We start from the raw sequence: 16,690 nt of genomic DNA, 5'->3' as shown, positions 1-16,690 counted from the left end.
TTATACTCGTTCAAAAACATCTTTATTACTCTAAAATTTTAAACTAACAAATACTTTTACAACGAAAAATAAAAGTTTAAAAAAATGATATACAATTTATGTCTTTACTTTCTTTCTTTGTTAATCTGTAACAGCTTCCAAATTTACTTCTGGTGTTTTCTCATTTGAAAACTGTCACTTTTACTAACTTCTATTTCTATCCTTCTTGTTTCCATTTTAACTCCTGGGAAGGGATCATGCAGATTTCCCACTCAGATAAAGCCAAAAACCAAATAGCAGATAAAAATGACGAGAGAAATGAACATGACCGGGCAATACAAATAATTCAGACAAATTAAGCAACAAGTAACCAATTATAAGTATCAAAATAATAAGGTATCAATTGAAACTGAGTTTAGATCAGTTTGTATGCATCTCCAGACACGAAACTTTATTAAAATGCATATTTAAACCATGGCTCAGGATATACTGATCAAACACATAAACAGCGAAAAATGACATTCACGCATTCAATGATGCTCCAGAGTTCTTCCTGCATTCTGCTAGCATATCCATGTAAAACTGGCACTTGCTAATGTCGTTTCCATAGCTGCTTATGCACTGCAGTCAGATGTAAACAAACAAGATCAACTAATGTAGCATTAACTCAACTAGCAGATTCATATAAGATAGTGAATCAAAATGTATCCTTAAACAGAACTCAAATAGCACAAAATACAAAAGTGAGTGCCCAGGGTCTGCGAAAACTAAAATGATGACTGCCATAAGTTGCACATCCTAATATATATGTACACTTACGTACATTCATATATGAGGTCAAATTACTTGCACCCTTTCAAAAGATAGATTATAACAATATTGCTCAACATATCTGTTAGCATTTGATTATTTACCCAACAGTAGAAGATAAATGTTAACTCCCACATCTTTCTAAGCACATACATATTGGTATGTCTATAACAAATGGCACACATAATTGCACAAAACTATACATTAGTACAACTAATGAAGTGTTAACTAGCATATTATATACCAAATCATTATTCAATAATAAAAGTGAGGTAAACAACATACATCCTGGAATGCCTTTGTATGGACATTGCATGCATCACTTCCAAAAGTATTTGTGGCGGGTGCAGGTGCAGTAGCAACATCTGAGACAACTGCTTCATGTTGAATGGTACGAGGGCCCATTATTGCGTCCACAGCTCTGTGTGCCACTGCACTTCCGGTGCCAAAGGCCATGCCTGAAAAATTCATAAACAGAAAAATCAAAACTAAATAACATGGAATTTTATCTTTCATTAGATTACAAGGTAAATGTAACTTTCGGCTTCCGTGATATACCTTGAGCAATTGTTGACCCAATGCCACCAAGCATAGATCCACCACCACTCTGAACAGGGGCTGGAGGAGGAGCATTGCGAGCTGAATCATGACATCAGTGCATTATATATTAGAGAAAAAAAAGTGTCCTACCACTCCTAGTTGGAAGACTAAAATTGGTAAACCATTCATGTATACTATTCATACATACCAGGCTGAGGAGCAGGGCGAGGTGCTGCACGAGGAGCTGGACGAGCAGATCTTCCTAGATTAAGCAATGAAACAAAAATGTCACATAAGTGAAATTCAAGATTACCATGCAGAATAAAATTGATCCCACCACTGGTTCACCCAAAAATAAACATATTACCATGTGATCCATGTTACAAAAAATGGTTCAGTATAAAAAAACTAAATAAAATATCTATCTTGAATCAAAATATTTCAATATGAACTCATGTGAAAATATGTTTGCCATAAATTCCCATTTTTCCTTTCCTTTGTGAAGAGCACAATATCTCAGGATTTTTCATGAATTTGAATAGGTGGCAAGTATTTTGCAGAAACTGGTCCAATCATGAAATCATTACATCAGTTTTAAGATCTGAGTAATCCAAAATCAAATGTGTAGATTCGTTCAGGCTAATCCCACAATGGCTTACCCTACTATAACTCAAAAGCTACAATGCATTACCCGTATAAGTCCAAACATATGTATCAGAAAATAACCATATAAAGTATTATTAAATAAACCAAAGTCTTGATTCAAACATTGCAGAGAAAGATAGAAAAAACAGAGAAGGTCTCCTGTTCAATTCTTGATTTGGAACACTCATGACTATATACTCATTGGTATTCTCTAAGCTTTTCACTCGCAATAATATCTAGAACAAAACTCTCGAGCACTGTATGGTTGATGCATCTATCTACTAGGAAGCGAGAGAAATTATACCCAGGTCTGTCTAAAACTACCACCTTAAAATCTACTGCCGCCACAATCTTTGTTTGGCTCCCTTTCCCTCAGATATGTATTGCCAGAATTATAACCACGTCTAGACTCATGCCATTTCCGGCAATCCAACATACAACTCCAGCAACAAAATGATATTACATTATAAATAGTTGGTCTTTGATATTTAAAAACCAGTGGGTTACTTACTAACTGTCAGTACTGGAATAACTTCAATTTGAGGTTGAACATCTATTTCATCAAACACCCCTTAAACAAGATAATTGATCGTTTTAACATATGCAGATATTGCATTGTTATAGAATTCATTTTATTGATAAAAGAACTAGAAAATAAATAAATATCTAAATGCATGGGTGAATGAACAGGGTTAGGTTGGCTCCAACCCCACCCAACACATAGCCTTAGCATGGCTCCGAATAGGCCAAAGCACGGTACAGGCTAAAACATAGCACTTACACTAGCATAACCATCAGCACATACCAAAACTGACAGCAAGCATCATTACAAACTAAAAGATCCATATATATTTATGAATAAAAGTATGAGAGGAAAAGGCAATTCCAAAAAACACCATCAACAACCTCCCAACATTTGGGAGAGAAGCAATTAAATATAAAGTTAATTCATCTCATTTGATTTCATATTGCTTGAGCCAATAAATAAATTTAAAGGCCAACTGAATGGGAGTTAGCATTTGAAAGCTGGTACTCTATCACGAAACCTGGTTCCTGTTCCTGCCTATGGAGATTTCATCTAATAATTCTCACCATCCCCAAAGAAAGAATAAGGATTTCTAATCAGGTCTGCTCCAAGACAATCATTTTTTTTTGTTTCTACCGAGATCTTTAGTATTGTTTCTTAGTTGAAAAGCCTAGAGAGAGAAAAGGAAATTGCCAACTCAAAAAATAACAACAAAACATTGAGAAAACACGATTCATGAATCAAACCATTAACGCACAAATGACAAAAGCAAAAAGATAATAAAAAAAAAAAAGAGAAAACAACAGGAACCGTGAGAAATTTATCAAAATCCCGAAAGGGGAAAAATAAACCCTAGAAATCATCGAAGGCTATAAATAGAACAGATAAATGTTATGTAATGAATAATGAAACACTCGAATATAGAACTGGAATAGGAGATTTTACCACCGGAGCTACGACGAGCCATGATTGAAATTAGGGCAGAGAAAGAGTGAAAGCGATTCAGAGAGAGGAAGAAAGAACAAAATAAGAGGTTTATAACAAATACTGTTTATGAACCGTGAACGACCTATTTAAACCCTAAATTCTTTGAAATAGTCGGTGAAAACGTGTTGCCTTTGCATTGGCTGTCTACATGCCTGGTTGGAACAATCTAGAACGCAGACTAAATATAAACCATTTACTAATCACAACCCTGATCTAGTTGAAAATTTCAACATTTATTAAAAATTATATAAAAACATATTAAGAAAATCATAAAATGTATATGGATGCATATTAATAAAAAAAAATTAATCTGTCACAAAAAATAATTATCATTTTTAACGTGTACTTCAAACACATTATAGACCATATAAAAAAAGTCAATAAAATTTTTCTTAATATTTTGTGTGCATTTTGTATTTTCTTAATATGTGTTCACTAATATACACTAGAAAACTTATATAATTATTGATAAAAATAGTCGAATTTAATGAAACACGAAAGAATATATTAACCATCACCATTTATTATAATATTTTATATAGTTAACGATTTTTAATATATGGTTTTTTATTTTCATTTTTTATCATCTATATTTTTATCATTAATTCAGTTTACTATTCCTTAAGTTATTATTTATAAATTTTAATAATTATTTATATTCATTCTATTAAATTAGATATAAAATAAATTATTGATGAGAAAGAAGTCCTTAATCATTTTTTTTACTTTAAGTCTTGGTCATTGAAGAATTATTGTTATGAAATAATGAATTTTAAAAAAAAAATTGTATTATGATTTTTATTGTTTTTTTCTAAATTCATATTTTTATTTTAATGTTTGAAAAAATAGATTATGACAATATATCAATACACTATCAACATATAAAGTAAATAAATTTGGATTTTCCTCTTTCTTAGTAATTTAACTTTAATGCCCTTATATTAAATTCGATTTCAATTTTGAAATAAATATTCCAAGTTTATCAATTTGGATATTAAGTTCGTCTCATAAAACCTGAAAAATTAAATAAAATATTGATACAAGTTTATCATTCATACATCTCTATATATTATTGCATGAGAAATGCTAGTAGGAATATACTTTTTTAGGCATACTCTCTCATTTGAAGGTTTTTTTAAATCACAAGAAAAATGAGATTTACGTCTTATTAAGATTTTTCTCTTAATTTATAATTGTAAATCTTTTTTTAATTATAAGGTTACAAATTACAATTTTGAAAATAATTGTTATGGTGAATGAAACTCTAAATGAATGAGTTTATTGATTTGAACCTACATTTACTTTGGTTTATTAGAAGAAAAAAGTTACAAAGTAAAAAAAAAATGGTTTATTAGAAGAAAACAGTTATAAAGCAAAAAAAAAATAGTGCACAAGAAAAGATAAAATAAACATTTTTCTTGTTTAATTAAAGTGTTTTTATAAGGTTGGATAACTTCTAGAGTGACTTCTTTATCTTTTGTTTCTGGTTTTTTCGATCTCCCGTTTCAGTCGTTTTTTTGTCTTTCAATCCTTCTACTCCTATCAAATGACAGAGGGACCTACAAAGATACTCTGACGCTCAAGTTAATCCGAGTAGAGTCTACATGTGTGTAACAGTTGAAAAGCTACATATGTCACTTGATTGTCTATACTATTTATACATTTTGGTTGAATCTTTTCTGTTATGGACTCGCATATAGGACTCAATTACGCCTTAATCATGTTTTATAGATAAATGAGCAACAAGAATTCCTTGGCGAACCTTTTGATACCTCCATACTTGAGAGATAAGCTGATCACATTGCATTAAAATTTTGGAAGGGTGAGATAAGAAATAAAAATTTCAGTTAGGCTCTGTTTGTTTCAAGGGTTGTACTATTTAAGAGGAAGGATGTGAGTAGATATCCATGATCAGTGATTTTTCTCATCCTTCTCGTATGCAAAGATTTGAGGGGAAAGTCATCTAAGATGGTGGTGTGTTTTCCCTTTTTGACATTTTTTTTCTTTGTCATTAATGTAATAATATATATAATAATATCTTTTATTTTTATTATTTTTCCATCATAATTATCATATTATGATATTTCATACTTTATTATATATATATATATATATTTTCTTCTTTATAAATAAATTTGTTGTACAATTCACTCTATATATAATATTTTTTTATTATAAAATGTCCTCTAAAATATCTACATGGTTATGCATCTACATACAATCTAAATCAAAATCAGTAAATATAAAAAACTTTCAAAATGTATAAATAAATATAACAATAAATTTGTATATGCTTAGATAATATTATTTTTATGATTTTTTTCATGTTTTGATAATATTAAATAACTCGTATTTTTTAAAAGAAAATTATTTAATAGTATCGAAATAAATTATTCAATTGTACAGAAAATAATTTATAAATACAAGGGTAAATTTGTAAACTTATATTTTACACTTTTAACAAAAATTAAGAAAACCTCACAACAATTACATCACTCACAAACTCCCATAAACTTTCCTCACACATTCACTCTAACGTACCACAATCCAAACGACCTCACTTTCTTCACACTTTCTTCTCACATCCTCACACATCCACTCTCCAATCCAAACACACACTTAAGGATGTTATGTTTGATCATTTATTATTATTATTTATAGTTAAAAACACCGATATATTTTTGTTAGGATCGAAAAATATTAAAGTTGATATCCTATGGGCTCAAGTTAAGTATACTTAGGATCCCTCATCCCAAATTAAGGTTGTTGTGCTTAACTTTAAATTGATATCGTTGTACAACATCAACTGTGAGACCGCTAATAAAGGTCTCATATAAGTCTTTGTGGAAAGGTGGCACCGAGACACCAATGATTTCCACCTTCCTGTTGGTGTGATGACCGTCACATTAAATTGTGTATGCATTGCTACATGTCCCTAGTCTTGGACAATTTTGTGGATATATGTCATTGGATCAACACCAACATTGTTTAGGATATATGTCATTACATCCACCTAAGATGGAAGTATGAAGCTTGATCTTATTTATTGTATCTTATGGGATGCACAATCTTTACAGATAAAAGTACGAAATTTATTAGCATGTCGTACTTGCAGCTATTCAACAATTTGTGTATGTGTGATAGGTACTAATAGGTTGTTGTCGTATTCAGCCACATGTATGACTAACTAAGGGATGCATACTTTACAAAGACAAAATAGTTGGATAGTTATGTGACACTTTTATGGATAAATAATATACATTATTTGTATAACAAATTTATAGTCATTCAAATATATGAATTGTTCAAATTGTAACAAGATTGAATATATGAACTTTTCAGTGATGAGAAAGAGGAATATGAATTCCATGTCTCAAGATGTTCACCTTCAATCAATATGATATGTGATCGAAGGCCATATATGCATAATTGGCATTGTGCACTTTCAGTTAGATGACATCATTCATGTTGGTGTGAGAATTCTAATAAGTTGTTTGAGTTAATATCTATGTTCTCAAGATACGCTTTTTGCCTTGAAATACAAGTATGAGGAGACGGTTGAACACCTTATTACAGGTGCAACACTAACTACACAATCATCTACATGTATATTCAAATATATAGAATGATTCAAATATATGTCACATTCATACATACATCATGAGAACAAAAGAAAATTGATCGTTTGTATCACTACATCATAAGCTACATAATCCCGATGATAATACACATGAACCTGTTTATCGAATAAATAATTTATCTAATTTTATTTATTATTTATTTTAATATATTCAATAACTATGTCATTTTAGTATTCATAAGTATTATCGAAATCCTACAATGTATATTAACTATAAACATATTTTTTTAAGATCCTACAATGTATATTAACTGTAAACATATTTTTTTGAAGATACTTTGCATGAAAGACAATCTAAAGTGCACTACAACTAATTCGTAACATCACAAATGATGAAGACCAACACATCCCCATGTTGTATACAAGAAAGTTCTTTGATATTTTATTATATACTTAGTTTTTCCATTCTTTAAGTTAAAAAATATATTGTATATAAACTTTAATTTATGAGAATATTGTACTTATTGTTATTATTAATTTATGAAAATATTATTATTAATAAAATCAATTTTATATTACAAAATAATTTTTGTATGAAAAATAATTATAATTATGTATTAAAAATCTATTTTGTTTTAAAAAAACATAAAATTTGTATTAAGAAAATCAGTTTTGTATTACACAACTTAAAAGAGTAAATAAAAAATTTAAAAATTCATAAAATATACATTTTGGATTATTGATTGTATATTCCAGGTAGTCCAGATTAGTAAATCCAGAATATATATATTTGAAGAGTAAAATTGAAAATTTAATTTTTATGGAGGCTCAACGTCAATATACGAAGAATGGCCCTGTTATTCTTTACCGAGTCTTGTTAAAAAACGATAACGCTATATGAGAACAAAAGGGAACTTAAAAAAAAAATGCTCCAGCCAACACTGAGGAGCATTTTAATGGGAATAGTAATTGAATGCATTCCAGGAGAGTTCCAAACCTCAAAAATTGCATAAGCACAAACAAACTAATTAAAACACTGCGCCTAATATCTTGGACTGACAAGTATAATCAGGGAGTTCATTCATCATCTGACGTGTATGGCCCTCCATTTCAATTGGAATCCATATTCTCATGCCATGGTGATTGGAGTTCCCCAGAATGTGAAGACCTTATAGATTCTGTGTTCTTGGGAGAAGCTTCATAATAGTCTCCCGAACTGCCAGTAGAAGAAAGAGATGATGTTGGCAATCCACGAATTATAGGTAAGTCAGTAGCAGTTTCAGGCAAACCGTATCCCCTTTCAACTGTTTCAGCTTCAAGAGGTAGTTCGTCTAAGTCCTGTTGAAAAGGAAAGAGTATAATCAGAGACCAACCATATTTGCAACCAATGTAGATAAGCTCAAGGATTTCAAGATAAAATAAACAAATCTTTCGACAATATATACATCTGAATATCATGAGAAAGAAATTAATTCTGCTGCAATGATGGACCAAATGAATGCATGTTGACAGCATCGTGTTACAACCCTAGTGCATGCCAGCTTAATTATTCACAGAATCAAGGTTTCGAAGAGAAACTATAACAAAAAGCCAATTAACACATTTTTCCCAGGTGAAAAACATCAATAGCCAGCTACTAGGATCAAAGAGAACCAAATTGTTGCCCTTTGCAAATAAATAAATGTCAAGACTTCCTACTACAGAGTACAGACGACACACAAAATGGATCTGACCCCACGCATAAAGTGAGTTTTATAACCGAAGGCGGCCATTTTTTAGTAGACCGATGTGAGCACCAAAGATGCAGATGATCATTTCCACAGGTAATCACGTACAACAACCTTTAAAGGAGAACCAACTGTCATAAATAATACAGAACTTCAGTAGGACAATCCTGATTAAAGCATTATAAACACTCACTTTAAAAGCCTGTTGATAAGCTCGGAGAAGTTCTCGACAGTGTTTTCTTTTCTTGGCTATCTCATCGGGTTCCTGCAACATCTCTTCAAACAGATCCTCCCTGGTTTAAATGTAACATACATAGAACAATAAGCAAGCCACATCAGACAATATATATATATATATATATACACACACACACACACACACACATATAAATTCCAGAAAAAAAATATGAATCAGTATGCTATAACCACAACACAATACCTGTAAAGTTTTTCAATAAAGACATTGTGCAGTTCTCTCTTTGTGTTGTTTACCTAGTTATGAAAAGCATGAACAATTTAAATATGCTCAAATTATAGATAATATAGTAAGATATAATGAATGTTAACAGTTAGAATATAAGAAAAGTTTCAGTGTCACAAATATCCTTGTTGTACAAACTATTTGTAGAGCATATCTTAAATAATAACTTAGAAGCAGTTTTCACATTTCATACATTTCCTTATTCGTTTCTTTATTTGATCAGTATCAAGACTTTAGTTGATAACACATTACAGTGGTAGAGCATTGCAGCACTGCCCGACTGCAATGGAAGAGACATCACATTGTACCTTTGCGAAATGGTGAAAATGACAAGAATTACCTAAAAATTACTGTCTGGCAGCCAAACTTCATGGTGGCAGTTATCCCTAGAAAATAATTGCTGACAGTTATGTGTTTGGATTATATCTAATAGTAGGGTGTGTAATTAGACAAATGTGTTGTTAGTTGTAGTTTGTGGGCAGAAAATACTGTGTAAGAAACTTTTGTAAATATGATGTGTCCCTATCAATTGGTGTTCTAGCACAGGTCCATCCCACATAGTTTCACTATCATCCCATGACCGTGTTCAGTAATTTGGTAAATTCTTGGTGTCAAGTTTGGCATGTTTGCAATGAGGATGAGCAGGAATAAAAAATTATCTACTATTATCCTATTTAAAAATCAGTTAGCAGTCTATTAACAATCAAAGCAGTGGTGACCTTTCTTGCCATCAATGATCATTTTGATGGTGTACTTTCTGACTTGTATTGGCTACAACTCACGTAAGTTTTATCTGTCCCTTAAGATGTCTAGCCCTGTCTTTTTGAGTACCAAAGATGCAATCAGGCCCCATCTCCAATCTTAAATGGAGTAGACCCACCTAAACTATCAGACTTTGTCATGTGTTACATTTTTAGTTTGCTATCTTTTCGGTGTGATTAATTGCAATGAGCTTAGAGGCTTAGTAAGCTTTAAATTGAGGGGAGTACAAAAAAACTAGAAAATATCTCGTAATACCATTAACATTAGCCAGTGAGAGAAAATCACAATAGAGGCTTGACACAACATCTATATACCCAAAACCTTGCAGTAGCGGAGACAACATTACATTTTTTGCTTATGAGACTAATCTGAAACTTCATCAATCACTTAAATTTCAAATAATTGATATCACTTCTATACATGAAAAAGAAACACCTGTGACCTGTGAGCATTAGGCAAAAATAACTAGTGGGTTTTAAAACTATCTGTCGCACTCTATTTCCAATGAGAGAAGATATGCATCAGATCTATGTATATTTTCATTTACTAAGATTACAGAGCAGATCAGGAAACGGAAATATATATATTTGCAACCACAAAAAAGCCATTCAATTTGAAAATTGAAAGCAGATTACTTGTCTTGTATTCATCATGTGCAACATCTAATTAAAAAACGATTTTGCAAAGCCTAGAAAAAGAATATAACAAACCAAGAAGTGCATAATTGCTTTGGGGACAAGATCTTCAACATTCTTTCTGACAATGTCATAGTATGATTTCACAAGCAACTTTGTTACTGTGATTTCAACAGTTTCTGTATCTGAATTGCTCTCCAATGGCCTCAAGACAGAAGGGGGCTGCAAAAACCAAAGTACATAAATATATATATACCCACAGGACATATTGAACCAGCTAGCAAAGGTGTCAACCAATACCTCTCTCAAATGAATCAAAGAGAATGACTGCGCATTATGGACTGGTTCAGTATGTGGTTTACTAGCAGTATTTTCCTTTGTGGACACACGATTATAACCTGCACTAAAAAAGAGTGAAATCCCCCACCTAGATCCACCAATGGTTCCTGGGATAAAATATCATGCATTAAAGAATTTATAATGTATAATACAAATGACTGTGTTTGATACATCAAAGACACTTGATTGAAGACAACCAAGAAGAAAGCACATAATAAAATACATGCCTCAACAAACATTAAATAGAAAACAATTTACCAGATGCCACAACTTCCTCAACATCCGATGCAACACGAATACCCTGGTTTTTTTAAAGAAAAACTCCTTATAATGGTTGAAAAGAACAGAACAAGATAATAATAAAATATCCCTTGTTTTTAATTTCTCTGAAGTATTAACTGCAGTGAAATATACATGTATATGTATTAGAAAAAGTCTAGTCAACTACACAGGATAAAATTACATAAATACCTTATCAACCTCTACTCCATTTGCATGTCCTGCAAAAATAGATCGAGACTTCCCACTTTTATCAGAAGCTGGTCCCTTATCGGATTCCACCGCATCCTATTTGAAATTAAGAAGAGAATTTTAAAACAAAAAATAGAACAGCATCAACTAGTATTCACATCTAGCATGAAAAACAGAGCATATAATTGGATGAGAAGACATAATATGCACACCTTCACCCTAGAAACTGGTAAAGCAACTCTAGAAGACCTGGTCTGTTGCACTGCAGCTTCGATTGCCTTACTTCCACCAATAAAATTTGGGTGGGAAGTGTTTATGTAGTCCATCTGTAAATTGTAGTTTGAATAACAAATCATGAACAAGGAATTGAAGTTTCATTTGATAGATTGACGTCACTATTGACATTAATAAACAAAGTCTTAGTATGTTGAAAAAATATATAGTATAAGCATCCCTGGGATGACAATTAGCATAGTGAGTGATGCAATGACATAGCCAATTATATATATATATATGATAAATAAGTTAATAAATTAATCCATATATTTAAAACAATTTATGTATTTTATATTTTTAAACAATGTTCTCATAAAATAAAAGTATAAATTTTTTATATTTAATATTACAGGGTGAAAAGTATAATTTTTTGTATTTGTATATTTTAAAGATAATCAAATCCTTCAGTTTTTTGCTTAAAAAAATTCTTTAATTTTTTGCTTAAAAAAATTCTTTAATTTTTTGCTTAAAAAAATTCTTTAATTTTTATATTTTAAAAGTTTAACTTTTAATCTTCATAATTTTATTTTGTTTACGTTTTAGTTAACATGCTAGCTATAAAATAAAATAAAATAAGAAATTAAATCACTTTATTAAAAGAACAAGGAAGATGAATTTAAAAACTTGAGAGATCACAAGAAAAGCACAATTTTCCCATAAATTATGGAAGATTTCATAGTATGCAGAGCTAAATTCCAACATTAGCTTTCAATGTAATTTAACATCAACAAGGTAGCAAATAACACAATATAGCAGCAGAGTGGCACAGTGCTGCCACAAGGCTTAAATTGTGGAGAATTTTTTGTCATGGTAGTTGCAGCCATGATGTGTGTGTGTCACTCTCTTTCAGAGGTAAAGACCCCATTTTTTACAACCACCTCTTAAAAACTGGATAACCTCACCCAGTTTGAAATGTGAGATTTACACTAGTTTATATATTATAATGTAGTCATATTTCTAGTTGATCTAGAATCTCCAACATACCTCACACAATAAGGACTAGCAATCTCAAGCATGAGACTATATATTTGAGGGTGATCCAACAATAACCCAATAACAAGTGGCACGATAGACTCAACAAATCTCATTAAAATAAGCTTTGATACCATCTTAGAAAGTAGCTTTTAAGGTTAACTCCATTTCATAAAATCAACTAAGTTTAACTCAATCTCATAAAATCAGCTTGTAATGTTATATTTGCTCCCACTCGTATATTATAATTTGGCCATATATCTAGTCAATGTTGGATCTTTAAAAATCCCCCTCCCAAAAAAAATTTGACCTATCAAACCTAATATTTTGGATATTTTGTGATTTGACCTCTTTTTACACCTGAAACATAGATAAAGGTTGTCTTAACACAACTTAAAGTTTGATGACCTCTGTTTGGATGAAAAATAGTAAGTATAACCTCTATTTCATTTGCAGCCACAGACCCAGCGTTTTCTGATTTTGATCAACCCAATATATTATTACAATATCACTACTTCTAGGTGTTTAGGAAGCTTGTTCATTGTTCTGCCTTTCGTCCTTCAATTTCTTCACATTAGGTATCATAAGATCCATAGCTCACAAGCGTTTGTTCTTTTTTATATTTTGGTGTGTTCTTTCTTCAAATTTCCCTAATTTGTCTGTCTTTATTCTTTTATCCACCTCCCTTGGTATAATTCCTCATTATTTTTGGTTCATTCTTATGTTCTTATTTCTCTTAAAAGTGTTGGTCATGTATCTGTAATCTTCATAATAGTGGTCATCCTGCTATCCTACAAAAGCATTTTGGGAGACAGCCACTCCGAAGTGACTAGGATAGATAACTATTATTTTTGTAGGATTTGTTTTGTGCAGCCAAGTTTAGACTCCATAACCCTAGCAGCCAACTACATTTTTCAGCATGTACTTAAAATAATTGCAATTGGCAGAGCAAGTAAACATTTCTACATAAAAAATTATCAAATAAATCAGATTTAAGTGTACCTCCATTTCTATGACGTGTGTTATCATAGTCTCTGAAGGTTGTAGGCCTTCTTGTAAAAAGCTCCCAATAACTTCATCCATGCACTTTCTCAAGAAAGGGAACCGCTGCAATTCAGTTACCATGCTGCGATGACTGATCTGAGAAGAGATTTTAATTTAGATTATGTCTGTATGGTATTGAAGCAAAGAAGCAGAATAGCAAGAGATAAAACCTTACTTTAACCAACTCATCGTATATAAACCTAGCGCACTGAAGACTTGGATCCAATAGCCGAGATATCTGCCTTCGCACAAGAACTTCAAATGGGACCTAATTACATGGAAATAATAGATAAAGATTTCTTTTCAGTTGGCCAAAAAATTACACATTTGATAGGATAAGAATATGGGTTCAACTATGAAAATATCATAATTGTGTTTGCATAAGAGCGTGACAAAACCTACCTCTGGAACAAAGAGTGCAGATTTAGGTCCAGTTGCATTCTGTATGGCTGTGCGAATATTGTCATCTGTCAAATCTTCACATGGATCCACCTCCTGTTAGATAACATTTAATTGCATTATAATAAGTCTGTGGAGCTAGCTATGAAGAAATGGCTGGAGCAACACGACCATTATATATGTATACCTCTAAGCTCCTCACAAAGATAGATTGAAAAATGTATTGAATTCGTGCACCCCCAAAGAGCTCGGATGTAAACATCCCCTCATTCTTTCCCTCTACCATGGAGGAGAATGCTGTTTTCAACAAGCAAAAAAATAATATGGCATGATCAAAATTGAAAGGTGTAGTTATAAGTGGAATACCAATGAACATATACGAAAAAAATGGAATTAATTAACAGATGTAAAAGTTGACGAGATAAGAAATCAGAAAATAGGGATAATTAAGTACCATCACAGTATTTTGAAAGAATATTGAGGATAAGAGCACCCTGTCCAGCCTATAGGAGATCAAGAATCAAGGATAAAATCAGGTAAATGGCCAGCAAGAGTAGAAACGAATCACTTTTTATTACAAAAAGTTATACAGTACAACTTTTAAGTTGGTAAGTCATAGGGACACATGCCTTGGACTCTGTGATTTCTCCATAGCTTGCATGTTCCTTCGCAAGAGTGACTAGGGAAGCGCTGATATGTGCTCTCAGCCCTGGTAATAAGGCCTTGATATGTTGCGCAAGAATCTGTAGGAGATATACAAGCAAATAGCATAAGACATGCTTAAGTACAGGAACTGGAATCCTATAAGAATTCATAATAATTAGAACTTCCAGGGAATTAGAACTTTTAAATGTATAAGGTAGCAGAAAAGGTAAATAAAGCCAGCATTTGAGATAAGTAAAATTAATATTAAAAGCCAATTTTTGTTTTCAACAGAGCAAATTCTTTACCTTGTTCAACTTCTTTGCCAATTGAGAAACACCACAACTATCTGCTAGGCCACTGTATATCTTGAATAACATAAATTAAATCAGTATATAGACGTGACAGGTTGAATAGTACATAGCAAAGGTAATTCATTACAGGACGACTGCGGAAAAACTTCTCTTCAGCAACAAGAGCATCCTTTATACTTCGGTTCATTAAAATGTCCTAATTTGATATGAAAACAAAAAAACTAAATTTCAGCATTGCATGTCAAACAACAGGCAAGTCAACCAATTCACAAGCGCATATTCATCAGCAATGACTTGGGAGGATAACACATTACCTCTTGACACCGATTCACAACACCCACATAACCAAGTCGTAGGGGAACAACTTTTCCTAGCAACAGATTTCGTGCATCAGTGCCTCTGTCCATGATATCCAACTAGAACCCAGCCAATACAGCACACCCCCACACTAGTCAGTGCACAGAAACTAACAGGCACAGCCACATTTATAGATTATACTATACCTTGGTGATGACACCAATCGTCCTGTTCCCTGCAATACAAAAGAAAGGCAAAAGAAAAAATTTCCAATCACCACCAACAGTCAAAGAGACACAAAATGATCATCACTTTAGGCTCAAGGAACAAAAAGGCCACCATCAGGATCGGCTATTGCCGCCATCTGAAGAGCATCTGAATTAGCCAAATCGGAGTTCGCCGGCGTAACCGCGAGAATAAGACAGGTTGGAGTTTTGATATAAGACATGATCATGGTTCTAATTCGAGCCTCGATATCTGAAGGCTGGTCACCAACGGGAACCTTGGTGAGGCCAGGGAGGTCCACGAGCGTGATGTCTAGAACATTCGGCGAAAAAATCTTCAGACGAATCTGTTTATCAGATACATCTTTATTCCCTCCAGCTTCCCTATCAGTTTCAGCCTACGCAAGAAAGGAAAAAAAAACACACACACAAACAAAACAGTGATACTTGAGTGATCCATTCTGGAAAAATCAAATTCGAATTCAATTGAAATTCAAAGTGAACCTGAATTTCGTAGCGAATTTGGGAGAAATCGTGGAACTTGCGGCCAGGCAAGTGGAGGAACTCGCCGAACTCGTCCTGAGAGGGTTTGACTTGAACAAGTTGGAGAACGAGGGGGCGGCGCGTGCAGATGTCATTGCCACGTGGGAGGAAGTCGCGGCCGACGAGGGCTTCGAGGACGCTGGACTTGCCGCTGCTCTGGCTGCCGACCACCGCCACCTGAGGGAGGTCGATGGCGGAGTGGCTCCCGACGCGGCTGAAAATGTCCTGAAGCCTGTTCACCAGCGAAATGACCGACGAACCCAGAGGAGAGGCGGCGGCGCTCGCCGCCATCGGCAGTAAGGGTTTCCAATATTGGAATACTAAGCAGCAACCTAACTAACCTTTGTGAGAGGGAAATAATGAGTTGTGAGCGGTGTTTGCAGGAGAGGTGAATTTTCTGGCCGATCAAGGTGGCGCCTGGGAAATCAAATGCTTCTATTTTTCACTTCATAGTATACATAATATTGAACAAAAAATTAAGGATTACAAAATGTACA

At 32.9% G+C, this 16,690-nt stretch overlaps 2 protein-coding genes across 3 annotated transcripts; both read right to left on the bottom strand.

The window, feature by feature from the left end:
• Positions 1 to 318: 318 nt before the first annotated feature.
• On the bottom strand, positions 319 to 3,691 carry LOC137811899 (CHCH domain protein). Its single transcript, XM_068613762.2, has 5 exons — positions 3,446 to 3,691; positions 1,538 to 1,591; positions 1,348 to 1,428; positions 1,075 to 1,247; positions 319 to 600 (listed from the first exon to the last, which is right to left on the bottom strand). The coding sequence occupies exons 1-5, from the start codon at positions 3,465 to 3,467 to the stop codon at positions 502 to 504; spliced, it is 429 nt and encodes a 142-aa protein (XP_068469863.1). The 5' UTR covers positions 3,468 to 3,691; the 3' UTR covers positions 319 to 501.
• A 4,293-nt stretch (positions 3,692 to 7,984) lies between these two features.
• Positions 7,985 to 16,689, bottom strand: LOC137811897 (dynamin-related protein 3A). 2 transcript variants are annotated; one of them, XM_068613760.2, is made up of 20 exons: positions 16,155 to 16,689; positions 15,766 to 16,048; positions 15,633 to 15,661; positions 15,444 to 15,545; positions 15,257 to 15,325; positions 15,124 to 15,183; positions 14,803 to 14,916; positions 14,628 to 14,676; positions 14,361 to 14,470; positions 14,177 to 14,269; positions 13,950 to 14,042; positions 13,733 to 13,870; positions 11,695 to 11,808; positions 11,483 to 11,578; positions 11,270 to 11,312; positions 10,973 to 11,118; positions 10,748 to 10,894; positions 9,234 to 9,286; positions 8,988 to 9,087; positions 7,985 to 8,405 (listed from the first exon to the last, which is right to left on the bottom strand). In XM_068613760.2, the coding sequence occupies exons 1-20, from the start codon at positions 16,482 to 16,484 to the stop codon at positions 8,178 to 8,180; spliced, it is 2,397 nt and encodes a 798-aa protein (XP_068469861.1). In that variant the 5' UTR covers positions 16,485 to 16,689; the 3' UTR covers positions 7,985 to 8,177. The 2 variants fall into 2 exon arrangements, with proteins under 2 accessions (XP_068469861.1, XP_090154903.1); XM_090298777.1 differs by having other exon boundaries at positions 15,124 to 15,175; positions 16,155 to 16,620.
• Between the last annotated feature and the right edge of the window lies 1 nt (position 16,690).

This window comes from Phaseolus vulgaris, chromosome 2 (genome assembly GCF_051622355.1).
Source record: "Phaseolus vulgaris cultivar YP4 chromosome 2, ASM5162235v1, whole genome shotgun sequence".
NCBI lineage: Eukaryota > Viridiplantae > Streptophyta > Magnoliopsida > Fabales > Fabaceae > Phaseolus > Phaseolus vulgaris.
The sequence above is the reverse complement of the archived record's forward strand: the minus strand, read 5'-3'. Positions and strand labels throughout refer to the sequence as shown.